Here is a 16907-nt window from a genome sequence, read left to right as displayed (position 1 = left end):
CTACCAGAATTCCTCAGCCAGCAAGCTGAATTCTGGGAGCTGAAGTCCACAAGTCTTAAAGTTATCAAGGTTGCAGACCTCTGGTCTATATTCTATACCTGAAGAACTCTTATTCTGTTTCCTCATTTGGTCTCTGAAAGGGCTGAGAAGCATATTCTCTCCTTTTTCATTATTGTGAAGTATTTTAAATTATTATCCCATTCACTTTTACACCAACTGCAATAAAGTGATGCTATAAAACAGTCCGATAATATAAAAGCATTTTTCCAGTGAAGTTCCTTAAATAAAGCTCCCAACCTCTGGCAGGAATGGCTGCCTTAGATGCAACATATTATGCCACGCAATCAGCCAAAACATTTAGAATATGGCTTTTGAAGAAAAGAGAGAAATAGATGAAAAAGAACTGAAAAAAATGACTCAGATGGATAATTACAAAGATTTTGAGCAAAGTATAAATATCTAAACAGTGGTTAATTGTTAGGGGAAAAAAGAATGAATGTTGAATCTTTTTCTTAACAATATATTTTATTGTGTAATATCTATCTCTGCTTTTGATCTCCCACTTTGTACAGTGTTTACATAATGATAAAATATTTTTTTAAAACCAGAGAAAGCTCAAGAAACACATATTGTACAATTAATATTATCAGGGCAACTTTTTATGTGCTCATAAGATGTCCAAGGGAATAGCAACCATACACCAATCTATTCTCAACCATTCAGCTTGCTCAATTCAGATATTCCAATAGGTTGATATTGCTCCAGAGACAGAATAAAGCCATGATTGAACTTTCTAAACAATTTACAGCTAGTTATGATTTTCATCTCCTTGGTCTTGCTATTTTTCTTCTGCTATTGTTGCTGGGAAGAGTAATGGTTTTAGGTATTAGTCATCAAAGCAGTAAGCACAAGTCCATGTTTATGAAGTCATTTTAAAGCAAGATGCCAGTTCTGGTTTGCCGGAAGATTATATATTATAGTCGATGCAGATTTCAGTCCAGTTAAACATTGAATTCAGTTAAACTAATTAATTCAGTTAAGCTTCCTTAAGACTCATGATACTACATTATATGTAATCTGATTAATTGAACGCCAAACTGCAGAGTAATATTTTAATGTGAGTACGTAATTGTTCACCTTACTTCTACTAACAAAAGAGTTTGGAGAGACTGTTAAAAAACAGCATTATAATATTATTTAAACTGGGTCATATCCAATATCAACAGCTTCTTCCAAGATTTATGTTGGATGCTTTACAACAAAAAATGCATACCAAAAAATTAAAATACAAATAACTAAATAATCCTAGGGCCTAAATAGTTATCTTCTCATTCCCCAGAGTCCTATTAATTTGAAAGTAACCTTGAGATCATGACTGAAAAGCTCATTACATGCTTTGGTTAAAGAGTGTCAAAAGCAATAAATGCTTTTTTTTAAAAGGAAGGGAATAAAGCTAAACAATCTTTATTTTTCATATTAAAATAAGTATCATGTGTATGTGAACCTTCCAAGAGGTGCTTCGCTTCAATCATACCTTTCATAAAGCAATGCCTTGATAGGGCTCAGCAAAGTGAAGTCCTTTCTAGCCTTCCAGAAGAGCCACCATAGTGCATGAAAGCAATTACTTTGCTGGCCCTTCCTTGAGTTTCTTTTTTTGTTCTTCAGAAGACCCCCGTTTCTTTATCACATCTTTTCAATAGATTCAGTGGTTGTCCTGACTCATTACTTTCTTGGTGGCATTTATATCCTACCTTTTCTGAGGGAATTTATACAGAGGCTTTCCTCTTAATTTTATTCTTGAAACAAGAATGCTGCAAAATAAGTTGGGCTAAGGAAGACAGACTGGCCCAGTCACAGCAAATTGCATAAGGGAATCCAAGTCTAGAGCCACTTATTTTTTCAAAAGAAAAAATGGAATTTATTTCAAGGAGATTCAAAACCGGTATGCATTTTGGCTGCAAAGAAACTAGCCTGCACCATCCTAGAAACTCTAGTCTTGTCTTGCTTTCAACCTTCTTTGCGTTGGTGCCTCACTAGATGGTTTGCCATATGGGAAGTATCCTAGATATGACAAACTGCAATTACACTGACTTGCTATCTAAATATATGTGGGAAAGGATTAATTTATGGAATGTATCTCTGACATGCAGAAGTCATCATAACATATCAATTATTAAGGAGCAGGGCTGCACAGAATGGCAAAATGTATGATTTGCATTCACAGTATAGGCATATCAATGATAGTACAAATACAAACACAACAAATGCCTTAATCTCAAACATTCTAGCTATCCAAAACCTCTTCACCATGATAGGTGAGAAACATGCATTTTTTTGTGAATGTATTCTATTAATTGTATGCCTAAGTGTTAAAAATTTCAGTATTCTTCAATCTACTATGCTCCAAATGTTGCCAGTTACACTGTTGGGGATGAATAGCATTCAGTTGAGAAAGAGTGAAATAGATAACTGGCAGAAGAGCAAGCAGGGTTTTCTAAGAGTCCTGCTGGACTAGAGTGGCATAAAGCCCCAGTAAAGAAATAAAATAAATGAGAAACGAAAACCATCCAAAACATAAGAATGCATTGATAACTTGCAAATAATACTAAGTCACCAGAAGTTTTTTAAAAAATCATGTTATTTCTTGTCACAGTGCTTTTCCATTCTATTCAATTATTTGTAAACTGCCCAGAATCACTTAGATAAATAAAATATCCATCCAATCAGCTACAATTCATCAGGCATATAATAACTGAGTGATAAGAAAACAGCTTATTTGTGATGGATCTGAAGGTAGCTCACCTGATTTAGGAGCTGTGTATCATAGTACAATTAATCATGTATGCAGTCTCACTTGGTGTTCTCCAGATGTTTGGAGTTCAATTCTTATTAATTTCCATCTAATCTAATAACAGGGAGTTGTCCAAAACTTCTGAAGGGCATCAAGTTCAAGAAGGGCTGCCCAATAAAATATATTTCATTTCTACTAAAATACACCCATTATTTTGATCTGCAGCAGAGAAATACAGGTGTGTATTCTAATCCACTGCATGCAATTACAGGAATTCTTCCACCATTGTTCTGCTCAGTTTTCAAATTTACAAATATCACTGGTATTAAATGTCTATTGCAAATATCACTAAACTGAGAGCTGTTGCACTTTTATTAGGCTACACCATTGCTTCCCCGGGGGTGGAATGGTTTCTTTTAAAGGAAAGATTTGGCTCCTGGTCAATCCCTTCAAGATCAAGTTAAAAGGTTTCAATACCAGAAGCAGAACAACCCAATGCATCTTTTGCCTAATAATTAATGGAGCAGGACATAATCCATCAAAAAATTCCTCAGGGTATAGGATGAGGGTGAAGGTTCGTTCTCGGAGCTTGTGGGTTGGTTTCTGAACGTTTCATTACCAGGCTAGGTAACACCTTCAGCAGAGGTTAGGGGATGACAGTGTCTATGTGCTGATTCTAGGGTGACACTTGAGGGGCGTGTGTATGTAGGTATGTTTATTCTTGTGAACATGCAGTTCCTCTGGAAGACCTAATTTAATTAACTCCATGTTTGCAGACCTTATATTTTGCTATAGGGATTAGGTCTGGGTAACTTATTTGGGGTTTGAGGAAGTTTGCTAATTTTAGTTGATTAACTTAGTTTCAGCTTGACTGTTAATTATCTAGTGGAGATACTGATTCTCAGACCATTGTGGCTTCTGTTAATATTTTAAGGGAAGATGGAAACAGTACAAAGAATAAGATATATTTGCATATAAAACTTCTCACAACTAGTATGTCCCTTTGGCTTCTCCTGCCCCAAGAAACACTCCAATTCCACCCACCCATGGGACCTGGACCCAAACCCTCCACCCTTTACCTTGACCCTCTATACCAGGGGTAGTCAACCTTGGCTCTTTTATGACTCGTGGACTTCAACTCCCAGAATTCCTGAGCCAGCATGGCTGGCTCAGGAATTCTGGGAGTTGAAGTCCACGAGTCATAAAAGAGCCAAGGTTGACTACCCCTGCGTCTATACACTGCCAATTCTGCTCAGTCCCACTACCTGGGCCACTTCTGCCCTTCCCACAACACATTTCCCAAAGTCCTGATCAGCTCTGCCTCCCAGGGGCGACAATCGACCTTTCACCATGATACCAAAGAGATCCAGGTCTGGTTTCTCATACCCAGGACACTCTCCCTCACCTTCCTTTGTGCCCAGCCCCACCTGACAGAGAGAGCGATAGTCGGGGTGATCAAAGGTGAGTTGTCTCTGTCTGGAAGAGCGATAACGTGTAAATGGCTCGCTTCCCGCGCCTTGGGAAAAACAAGGGGCTCGGATGATGCCACCCTCCCTCCCTCCCTCCCTCCCGGCCGCTCCTCCCCCGCCCACCGGCAGTCTACCCTGCAAAGAGCAAGAGGGCGGGGAGAGCGAAGTAAGGGGCAGCAGGGAGCGAAGGCCCTTCCGCGCGAGCAAGTTCCAAATCCCGAAGAAACAAAAGGCACCAACTTCGCAAAGTAGTCTTTGGATATCAAGCCCGGGGCGAGGCGAGGCGAGGCGAAGCGGGGATGTTCTGGAGAGCGGGGGGGGGGGGAAGAGAACCGCGCACACACCTTAGCCTTCTTAAAGCGGATTTCCAGGGCAAGAGATTCTCTCCCCCCCCCACACCCCCGCTGAAGTGTCGCCGTCCGCTTCTCCCCGCCCCAGGCCGACCGCTGCCAATCAGCCCCTCTCTCCCCGCGCGCCCCCAGGGCTCTCCCCCCCCTCCCCGCAAGCAACCCAGCCAGCCACCCAGCCAGCCGAAGCGCGCGCACCCCAGCCGCTTCTTCCCATTGTTTCCAAGTCCTGCGCTCCCTCACCGTGCGCGGCGCTCCTCTCGGGCTTTGCTCGTCGTGGCGGCCACCGGCGGCGCAAACAAGTCGGGTGGCGGTCGCTGGAGGCTGCGAGCCATTAAAGGGTCTCCGAAAAGACAGAGGAGGGGGCGGATGCGACGGCAGCAGCAGGAGGGCAACCGGGGCAATAGCGAGGGAGCGGTGGGACCGAGGTCGCCATGGCTGAAGCGCCAGAGGAAAGGGAAAAGGCGCCCCGGCCCGAGGGGCGGGAGCGGGAGCTCGAGATGTCCAGTCGAGGCAAGAGCAGGGAAACCGGCGCAGCTGCTCCGGGTGTCTGTGGCTGCCGTCGCCTCCTGCTCCTTCTCCTCCCACTAGCGCTCCGGCCCCCGCCTAAAGGGGAGGCGGGGAGGGGAACCGCGGCGGTGGAGAGCCCCCTCCAGCGTCCGTGGGCGCGTCCTGCCCCCGCCACACAGCTTCGGCCCCCGCCTCCTCCCAGAAGCACAGCTCCGCCTCAGCCTCGGAGGGCCGAGTCCTTTCCCGTGGAAACCACCTCCTCCCGGTGGACCAAGCTCGGGGGCAGCCAGCGGAGGGAGGGGAGGGGAGGGGGCGGGCCGTGGCGGCTCCGGAGGCCCTTTAACGGGCACGGTGCTTAGGTGTGTGTGCCTTTCCTGCGCAAAGAGGCGTGGCGGTGGCTACAAGTGTTCCGAGCTCTACAGAGGGGGCAGCGCGGGATTGAATCCGGCACAAAGTGGGAACAAAGGGAAGCGGATCGGAACGGTCAGCGCGGGCGGCTCCGGGATCCGCAGCCAGGGTTGAGGACGCCACTATCCCCGACAGAAACTCCTAACCCACCTCTGGTGGAAATCCGGTCAATTTTTACTTGTATCGCTGTTGAAAAGCGAAGGTGGTTCACCTTGTGACATTCCCCAAATGCTACGAGGAGTCCAGTGATCTTTCCCTAGGCGACGTTTCCCGCTTTTTTTTAGTTTCTACTACACCGACAGATCTTAGAACGATTATTCCCGAGGGGGAGGGTGCAGCTTGTCTAGATTTCCCTCCCGAACAATGATCTGTGTGCGATTAAGAGAAAATTGCACTGGGTAGGAAATGGGAGGTGACTGGAAAGCAGCAGCGTCTGGTTTGAGAATGAGGCAGATTGATTTCCCCATACAAGCTTCATTGGCAAGCATGCCCCGAAAAATACAATAAGCTACATTATTTATTTATTTAAAGGATACACATAGGTGTAACTCCGCAGCAATACGTAGTACAGTATTTTTAGATTGTGCCAGGAGCTGTCCAGAATCCCTGGCCTGTCACTTTCCCAGGGTGGCAGTTGTAGATAGGACTCACTAAAAGGTGTGGTAAAATTGTTTTGTTTTGTTCTCTTTAACAACGTTTGTCTGCAAAAAAGAATGGAAGAATGTTGAAGAAAGCAAAGTTGGCAAATAAAAAAAAAATGTGATTCCTGAATCCATTGTGAAATTCCATAATGAAAGGACAACTGAAGCACATTTTCTTCTATTGAAGTGGAAGCACCTTGGTACATTTCTCCAGTGATTGGCTATTTAACATAAATATGTTTGCAAATGGTTATTAATTTTCCCTTCATTGAATAATAGCACCTCACCTTTGAGAATCAATTTATTGCAACATAAATCATGCTTCATGACAAGGGTTTGTAGCTTTGATAAAATAAAAGGTCCATTTAAGCTGCAATTGAATGCCAATTTACCTGGAAGAAACATGCTGCATCTGAATCCAATAAGACCTGTAGCTGAACACATATAAATTATCAACCAAAAATCTTGTTCACAAGATCTAAACAAAAGCAGGAACAAAACAATTCTGTTACTGTTTTTAACATCTATATATAGAAGCATTGGAGATAATACCATATTGTTTAGTGTATTATTGAAAATCAACTGCAAAGAACTCTATAAGGATTTTTCCCCCCTAGGCTAGACAATAAGAAAAAAAAAGACCTGTTATGGTTAGTGGTTAAGGTGTTAGCATGTTACGACTAGGAGGGGGGAGCTCATTCTCAGTTATTTATTACTTAATTTACAGGGTTATGAGGAAATACGAGAGGGCAGGGCATTTTGTTATACTACCATGAGTTCCTGAACCAATTGTGTGCTGCAAATCTAATAAATAAAATGGTAGCAGTTCAGGTTTTCTGAATACATCTTTTCTTGCTGGTAACATCAATGTTACTGAATTATTAGTTGGATTAGATGAGTGTTGGATCTGACGAAACTTGGGATTTTGCTTACACTTGCTTTATCACCCGGTTGGCTACTAATCTGCACTGTGCCTATGTGCAACTTAGCAAGCACATCCTTTTGCCTGACTGAATACAGGTGGTCCTCGACATATAGCCATTTGTTTAGTGACCGGAGTTACAATAGCTCTGAAAAAAGTGACTTATGACTGTTTTTCACACTTACAACTGTTGCATGAACCAGTTGCCAAGCATCTGAATTTTGATCCCATGGTCACATGATCAAAATTCAGATGCTTGGCAACTGGTTCATATTTATGACTGTTGCTGTGACCCAAGTCATGTGATCACTCTGTGACCTTCTGACAAGCAAAGTCAATGGGGAAGCCAGATTAATTTAACAACCATATTACTAACTTAACAATTGCACTGATTCACTTAACTGTGGCAAGAAAGGTCGTAAAATGGGACAAAATTCATTTAACCAATGTTTTCACTTAGCAGCAGAAATTTTGGGCTCAATTGTGGTTGTAAGTTGAGAACTACCTGTAACTAGATTTGCTAAAAGGGAATGTTTTTCTACCTTAACACACTTTGCAGAGGTTTCAAAAAAGAAAACCAGACATTGGTGAGTTAAGGCTCTCATTATTTCTTCTGTTGGCTAGCCTATTTTTATTCATCATGATGTCATTTCTACAGCACAAAGAGCTGTAAAATATATCAAAATACAAGAAAAGCGTATTATAAGGAAAATTAGGAGAGGATCCTTATGTTTATTTATATGCCTTTATTTTATATGCTTCATATTCCTGAATATTCAGAGCAAATAGCAATCCAGATCATCATAAAAATAAGAAAATTATCTGAAAATAATAATAAACTGTAATGGCCCTGGTCTCATAAACAGAAGTTCAAAAATTAATTTCTCAGTTGAAAAATAACAAAGCCCCCATCCAAGAGTGGTAAACAGTTTTACCCAAATTCTTAAAATCTAATTTCACCCAATGGCATCTGTTCCGGCTCTTCACTACCCTAACTAACTTTCCCAATTCCACAATAATTCCATTATTCTTCCTATATACAGAAAGAAGACAAATCTGATTATGCAAACCATCACCATATCAGTCCCTTATCTGTAATCAGTAATTATATACCAGTTTTTTCTATTATAAACATACTGGTTGGGGGGGCTTTCCAAAAGCATCCTGGCACCAGAGCAGGCAGAGTTCACACCCAGCCATTCAACTTTGAATCAAGGCACAAAATTACATTACCCAAGTGAGAAATAGCCTCACCAAAGGCAGCCTTTATGTGGCTTTCATAGAATTAAAGATGGCCTTTGATTCTATAGCATGCGAGAGACTCCATAGAAAATTAGCTATAAGATTGATAGCAACCTTCTTAAATTAATATGACTGTACTTAGAAAGTACTATGCAAGTTAAGGTAAATTGTGCAGGAGAGCTAACTAAACCTACTCCCAAGCTAAAAGGTATAAAACGAGGTTGCATACTAGCCCCATTATTGCAAAATGGATATATTAATGCTGTAACTGAAGCCTTTGCTAAACTAGAATTTCACGCTCCATGTCTCTGTTGATGATACCTCCATACTTTCCATAACCCAGGTACGGCTACTTGGATGCCTTGAAGTATTCTCTTCTTATTGCCATAGGGGAATGGCTTGAGGTCAATAACCCTAAAGCACTGATTAGCTGGAAAATTAATGACAGACCTATTGAGCAAGTGCTGACCTTTAAAATATGTAGGCATTCACTTTCAATCATCTACTCATTGGATCAATCAAGCAACCTTCATGTAAGAGCCCCCAAAGCATCATTTGTGATAATTAAATATGCATGTCAACATGGTAACAGCTACAGTGAGGGAAAAAATTATTTGGTCCCCTGCTGATTTTGTATGTTTGCCCACTGACCAAAAATGATCAGTCTATAATTTTAATGGTAGGTTTATTTTAACAGTGAGAGACAGAATAACAACAAAAAAATCCAGAAAAACGCAATTCAAAAAAGTTATAAATTGATTGGCCTTTTAATGAGTGAAATGAGTATTTGAACCCTTCGGCTTCCTCCACAGATTTTCTATGGGATTAAGGTCTGGAGACTGGCTAGGCTACTCCAGGACCTTAATGTTCTGCTTCTTGAGCCACTCCTTTGTTGCCTTGGCCGTGTGTTTTGGGTCATTGCCATGCTGGAATACCCATCCACAACCCATTTTCAATGCCCTGGCAGAAGGAAGGAGGTTCTCACCCAAGATTTGACGGTACATGGCCCCGTCCATCGTCCCTTTGATGTGATGAAATTGTCCTGTCCCCTTAGCAGAAAAACACCCCCAAAGCTTAATGTTTCCACCTCCATGTTTGATGGTGGGGATGCTGTTCTTGGGGTCATAGGCAGCATTCCTCCTCCTCCAAACACTGCGAGTTGATGCCAAAGAGCTCGATTTTGATTTCATCTAACCACAACACTTTCACCCAGTTCTCCTCTGAATCATTCAGATGTTCATTGGCAAACTTCAGACGGGCCTGTAAATGTGCTTTCTTGAGTAGGAAGACCTTGCAGGCGCTGCAGGATTTCAGTCCTTCACGGCGTAGTGTGTTACCAATTGGTGACTATGGTCCCAACTGCCTTGAGATCATTGACAAGATCCTCCTATGTAGTTCTGGGTGGATTCTTCACCGTTCTCATGATCATTGGAACTCCATGAGGTGAGATCTTGCATGGAGCCCCAGACTGAGGGAGATTGACAGTTATTTTATGTTTCTTCCATTTGTGAATAATCGCACCAACTGTTGTCACCTTCTTACCAAGCAGTTTGGCGATAGTCTTGTACCCCATTCCAGCATTGTGTAGGTCTACAATCTTGTCCCCGACATCCTTGGACAGCTCTTTGGTCTTGACCATGGTAAAAAGTTTGGAATCTGATTGATTGCTTCTGTGGACAAGTGTCTTTTGTATGGGTAACAAGGTGAGATTAGGAGCACTCCCTTTAAGAGAGTGCTCCTAATCTCAGCTCCTTACCTGCATAAGACACCTGGGAGCCAGAAATCTTGCTGATTGATAGGGGATCAAATATTTATTTCACTCATTAAAATGCAAATCCATTTATAACTTTTTTGAAATGCATTTTTCTGGATTTTTTTGTTGTTATTCTGTTAAAATAAACCTACCATTAAAATTATAGACTAATCATTTGTCAGTGGGCAAATGTACAAAATCAGCAAGGGATCAAATAATTTTTACCCTCATTGTATGTACCAGCAGCTGTCAAATTATTTAAGGCTCAATGCTATATGGTGCTCAGTTATTTATAAGTATTGCAATTATATGTGCACACTTTGAAGTTGTAATTCTTGAAATTAGTCTTTTATTTAAAATGAGGGCTGTAAAAATAGGATTCTGAAAATCAGCCTATGGTATGAATAGGAAATTAATAAACGGGGGAAAAGCTGTTCTTGCTTTAGAAACATGTAAAATGAGTTTCCTTGAGGAATACAGAAGGCCCAATCTGTTGTATCAGTGCAACAGAAGAGCTGGTTATGGAAAAGCAATTGGGCCTTGGAGATCATTGTATTTTAAGAGAGATATTCATAAAACCATAAAAGGACAGTTAATACCTCTCCCAGTGGTATCTAAAGTGTCTTGCCTTTATTGGAATAAAAATTCTGTTGAACCACAATAGAATTTTAAAAATGTGACTGCATGGCATCTCAATTATTTTACTGACTTTCCTTTCTCATTTTCAAAATTTTACAATTCTTTCAATTGTTGCTCTAGATAGTTGTCACTTGCAGGTACTGAAATGTCCATTAGTCCTAATGAAGTTTTTTCTTTGCTGTTCTTACTTGGCCTTGAGTCTTCATCCTGAGGTGAAGATGAATCAAACGTTTTGATGTTCATATTGGATTATTTTGTATTGTTGTATTTTCCTTGTAAATCACCTAGAATCTGATTAGGTGATGTAACATTAATTTCTACTTCAACTTAAATTTAGCTCGTTATAACGTAATGAGCAGTCGTGTAGTTTTTAATTATTATTGATTTGTTGAATTTACTTGCTGCCTATCTTGCCATGCGGCTACTCTATAGGCAGCTTATAATTCTTAGCAAGATCACAAAAATGATTTGCCATTGCCTTCTTCCAGAATATTTTTCGACTTCCCGGTCTAGATCAGGAATTTTCTGGTTACTCATTCAGACCTAACCCCATCTAGCTTCCAAATCTAGACAGGAACTGACCACACACTGAGGTGAGCTAGTCATTTCTTCCAAAGGTTAAGGGTGAAGTAGCTGTCTCTCTCTCACCAGCAAAGTGAAGTTTGGCTCTCCCAGTACCTGGGACAAAGGGCAGGTTTTATTCTATCTCAAGTGGCTATTTTTGTCCAGAGGTGCATGAATAGCAACATACTTGTTATAAAATTTAACAAGGCATGCTTGTGGATATAGCTGGAATGAAACAAATCTGTTCCTGCTGTCCAGTTGGGAAAATCCCATTTTTACTTATTTTGGCAATCATCACATTTTATTGTAGTAGAATATTTAACCAGATTCTTAAAGAAACATTTTGCTCATTCATCTGTATTTTCCATACTGCATGATACTATGGAAAGATCACAACAGGGTGGTCTTCCAAGTAAAGTACCTCTCTGAAACTGCACTACCTCCATCTAGTGGCAATAAGCAATATAGAACTGTCACCAAGAGCAGATTGTTGAAATTTTATGAGAGAAAAAAAATGGGAAAAGATTTTGCAGAAAGTTGAAATGTTTTGATAAAGCCATCAGGATTTCATAGAGGTCTACCTCTGTAAATTCTTAGTACTGCTCCCAAAAGTGTTTCAAACAGTCTGCAGAACATGGATTGCCTACCTAGGCCAATATGGCATGTGCCAGAGAACTCTGAAAACCAGAAGGATACCATTAAAACAGAACCACAGAATGGTGAGAAACAAGAATATAAGAATATCTGTAAAACCAATTAGCACAGAAAATAAGTAAAGAAAATCCCTTTTTTAAATTGATAAAACTTTTCCAAGTTTCACTGGAAATTAACTAACCGCACAGACTCTAGATTTGTTCTGAAATACCCTGATTGTAACATGTTTGGTCTTCAGGAGTAACCATTCCAGAAGACGAAACAGACCCTCCTCTCTGTGCCCTTCTCCATCACCTCACTCAAAAATATTTATTACTCAAAGTATTTCAATAGAACTTACCAGTTTTATCATTCTAAAATGGCTTACCCTTATATCTATTTACAGGGAATAAACCCCATTGAAGTTAGTGATGCTTATTTCTAAATTGACACGCACAGATTTCAGTTAATTTTTTTCTGAACCTTGGAATACTACAGTACAAAATGCAGTGTGCACAGTTAAAATCATGGATTTAACAAACACATGAACTGACTGGTAGGCAACATTGTTCTGGGCCACATCTCCTTTTCCACAATAAGTTATTAACTCCTAGAGATGAAGTACTGCATGCTCATCAGTTTTAAATACTGACAAATCATATATACTAAATCTGAACCATTTGTTAGGTAAACTATATTACTTTTGAAGTCAAATATATGTGTCCCAGGATAATGATGCAAAATCGAATCACCAGGACCAGAGATGTACTCTTCCGAGCTTTAGGACTCATGCTGGAGCCCATCTTCAGGGAACTCTATTGGAATACATGCTTTGGGCTATTTTGTGTGTCATGTTTATGTGATGCCTTCCATGGCTGATTAGTGTATGGCTGGCTGGCTATTGGCTCTTTCCTTCTGCTGTCAAGTCCTCTACTCTTAAGTACTTGATAAGCTGGTGGTAAATCAGCGCTCCTCCTGTTAACTGACAAGGGGCCCAGTGTAGGAAGGCACCACATAAACACGACTCACTGAATAGCCCAAAGCACGTATTCCAGTAGAGAGAAGCTCCCCTAAGATGGGCTCCAGCATGAGTCTGAAAGCTCGGAAGATCTTTGGTCCTGGTGACCAAATATTTGATCTTATATCACTTTTAGAAGGCATATGAAGTTAGGACAACACAAAAAGTCAAGTACAAAAACAAATCAAACATAAATGGGCTCTCCAAGGCTTTTGAGTGTATTAGGAAGGGTAAAAACACAAATGATTGAAGAGTAACAATTTGGGACATGAATAATACATGTATTTGGAAACAATCTGTTTTTATGGAAAGCAAACAAAAAACCACACAGCACTGGACTTTTACACAAGCTCTGATTGTATTCAATGTCATTTATTGAGTGAGTGGATGAGATACCGTCAGACATGCCAGACACTTCACATTCAAGGCTGGGAACTCAATGGTTTTCTTGAGCCACTATACAAGCCTGCTTCAGGAAACTGAATGCGATATCAATGAAGTCTTCATGCTTGATGGCGCCTTCAATTTATAGATCCTTAATCTATTGGATTGGTGGGCAGAAGATTTTCTACCTTACAAAAATACTCACACTCCAATATGTTTCAACACTAGAGGCTAAAAATGCATGTAATCTGTTTTATAATGGGTGCCTACGAAATACCTGCTTTAAAGCTGTCTTAATCAGTTTATGCTTAAAGAAATTTCATCTTGTTTCCCTTTCATTGCCATATAGCTGGTTCATACCATTAGAAAAATACTCTTCAGTGCTATTGTAGGATTTATAGGGAATTGCGTCTGTGCTGATGGGGTAGAAATTCTTAGCAACACCATTTGTAACTCTTTCTTCTTGCCGCTACTGCATGTAGGTTGCAGAATGACTTACATGCACTGCAGTTTTCTCTTAGAAACAAAACAAAGAAACCTAAACCGAAGGGTAAATGTTTATTTGGAGTTTTTGTGGATGATAATTAAGGCCCTTTATGGAGAGTTCAGAAGCTCCTGTATGGCTGCCTGCTGGTCTGCATTTAGCTGAGATATGCATTCTGTCCACAAGCCTCCAGACGTCTAGAGAAGAAAAGAGAGATACCGTAACAGATAAATTAAGTGTGAACATATGCACACTTCTCCACATGGGCTAAACTTTTTGACCAACTCCAAATCAACTCTGGGTGACTCATCAGGTAAAAAGAATTAAATAATAATATACAAGATAGAAACTAAAGAACAGAATGGGAAATCTATTCACACAACACCAAGAATATATCCAAAACGTATTTCAAACGGAATAACACGCAAATGACATTGTCTTTAAATTTTTTCCAGTATATCAAGTATTAACTCCAAAAAATATATCCAAAACGTATTTCATTATCTCCAAAAATATATCCAAAACGTATTTCAAACAGCATAAAAGGAATGACATTTTCTTTTATAATTTTTCCAGTGTTTCAGATATTCATCCTAGTTTTAAATATGATCCTAAACAGATTTATATAATTTTATGACTGATGAAAGAAATAATAAAATGTAATATAATCAACAGTGCTATTATTTCTTTTCAAAATTCAGCATCTTATAGAGAAAGTGTAAGATGCTTTTAACATACAAGAATGAAAAGAAACTCTTAAAATGACATTTTTATAATTTTTTAATAGAATAGGAATAGCAATAGAAATAACACTTTAAGATTTATATACCACTCCATAGTGCTTTACAGCATTCTTTGAGCGGTTTACAAATGTCAGCTTATTGCCCCCAACAATCTGGCTCCTCAGATTTTAAAAACAATGTACCATTGGTATATGATACCAGAAAAATTACCTAAAATATATACAAATACAAATCTATGCTCTAAATGAGGAAACCAACATGAAGAGTCATTTTATTACGATTGGTGGAATTGTAATATAGAAAATTTTGGGTTCAAATACATATAGTGATATAAAGAATTTTAAAAATTAATATTCAACCAAAACCAGAATTTTCCTTGCTAGAGCTAATGAGTAAACAACTCTCCACATGACACTAAGTGAGATGACCAAAACTGGTTTTCACATCACATTCTGTTCCTTATTCCTAATTTAGGAAAGCTTTTCTTTTTTGCCTTTAGTCAAATCTGAAAATATCAAGATCTGGAATCTCTGTTGTGTTGCCTATAATCCCTCAGCCAGGCTGCTTATGGTTGATGAAATCCAAACTCATCCCAATCAGTCCTTTCTTTCTACTATCTGCTACTTCTAAAATGCAATTATATGCTGATTTGAGCACAAAAGCACTGAATCTGCTATTTGAAATAAAATTTGAAAACTGTCTATTTCTATAGTCCCCATCCACTGATTGAGGAGTGTGGAAATGAAGGTACAATTGTATCAAACAATACAATAAACTGCCTGTCACTATATTAATTTGCATTTACCTGTACTTGTCGAACTACATTTGCCAGTCGCTTGGTACATGGATCTCCTTGCTTGATTGCTTCATTAATTTCACCGTCCGCAATTATACCAAATATTTTGGGCAGATTAGTGTTGTTAGGACCCAAGACAATGGGGTTATTACTGTTGAGAATACAAGCAAATGTTTACTGTTAATGCAAACTGAGAATAACCATCAGCAGTAACAATAATTTTAAGTTCACCTAACCTTCCGACCCATATACCTGGGAGAAAAGCCAGTTCTCAAGGAAAATGTACATCTGATTATTATCAGCATATTGATAATAATTCACCCTGTGCTGTTGAACAGCCTTGCCCAGTGCTTTGTGTACATGTTAATAAAGAGTGTGGAGAGCCCTGAGCCTTGATTCATCCTGCAAAGAAATGGGTATGGGGTCAACCTCTGCCCTCTATCAACACTAAGTGGAACTGACCAAGATTGTGCCCCCAACTTCCAACCTCTGGAGCTGCGGCAGAAGAATCAGCGGTATTGAAAGCTGATAGGTCAAGAGCAAGGATGGACACACTATTCTCTTGCTCCACCCACCAGAAGTCATCTGAAAGCTGATCAATACTATTCTTTCTTTTCTTTTTGTCATTAGAATGATAAAAAGTTGATAATGGTGTACAAAAACAAGGTAAGCCAATATAAACCAGATTTTACTAGGTCTGTCAAAACAACAGTATTAAGTGCATTAAATGCTCAATAAACATTGGACACAATTTCGATCCTTTGATCTAATAGTCATAAATTTCTTATGTTAAAAATATTTTATCATTGACTGAGACCCTGTATTTATGAAAGTATGCATCCAACAGCTTTACCGAAACAAATGTAGCAATAAGAATTCAAAATCAGTTCATTAGATTCTTCTGTTTCTAAAACATATAAGGACAATTTAGTATAAAATTGCATTTGCTAAACAATAATTTGATTCATTAAAATAAAATCAGTAATCCTGCCTAGGAGATATGGATATATTATTTTGTCCAGTAATTAATGGTATAAATCAGTGGTTCTCAACTTGTGGTCCAAAGGACCCTGGGAGGCCGCAAAATCATCACAGGAGGTTCGTGAAGGCTTGAAGAAATGTTATGATTTAAATCTTGAGTTAAGTCTTGGTGGTCCTGACCACAAAAAGTATTTAAAGGGGGACTAGAGTGAAGAAAAGGTTGAGAACCACTAGTGTAAATTATCCCTAATTATTTTCCCAAAAAGGAAAAAAGCTTTAAAATTCCCAACATTCAAATATGCCATCAAATTAGATGAGACAATAAACAAATTGTTATGTCTATTTTATGTCTATGTATGTATTTTCTTCTTACCTCTCTATTAAGTCACACAAGTAATTGAATGTATGGACAGCTTCCTCTTTGTCTTCATGAAGAGGAAGCCATGATAACCAGTGAGGCAGAACTTCTTCAACATTTATACAGTCAGGTTTGAACTTCATGATTTTCCCTACTGCTGAAATGCAGTTTTCTGTTGCGTTGATATTTTCTTTGGTTTTGGCTTCTGCTGATTGAATTATTTG

General features: G+C 39.4%; 1 protein-coding gene across 2 annotated transcripts in view; it reads right to left on the bottom strand.

Moving 5' to 3' along the window:
• Positions 1–13134: 13134 nt before the first annotated feature.
• IPO5 (importin 5) overlaps positions 13135–16907 on the bottom strand; it is a 37207-nt gene continuing 33434 nt past the window's right edge. The window contains exons 25-27 of one of the 2 annotated variants that reach the window (XM_015810102.1): positions 16699–16728; positions 15354–15495; positions 13135–14002 (exon numbers count right to left, since the gene is read on the bottom strand). In XM_015810102.1, coding sequence (XP_015665588.1) covers positions 13916–14002; positions 15354–15495; positions 16699–16728 — 259 coding nt within the window. In that variant the 3' untranslated portion in view covers positions 13135–13915. Of the gene's footprint in view, positions 14003–15353; positions 15496–16698; positions 16905–16907 lie in introns of both variants that reach the window. The other variant, XM_015810094.1, reaches the window with a different exon arrangement.

Source organism: Protobothrops mucrosquamatus, unplaced genomic scaffold (genome assembly GCF_001527695.2).
Source record: "Protobothrops mucrosquamatus isolate PMUCROS unplaced genomic scaffold, P.Mucros_1.0 scaffold_35, whole genome shotgun sequence".
Taxonomy (NCBI): Eukaryota; Metazoa; Chordata; class Lepidosauria; order Squamata; family Viperidae; genus Protobothrops; species Protobothrops mucrosquamatus.
The sequence above is the reverse complement of the archived record's forward strand: the minus strand, read 5'-3'. Positions and strand labels throughout refer to the sequence as shown.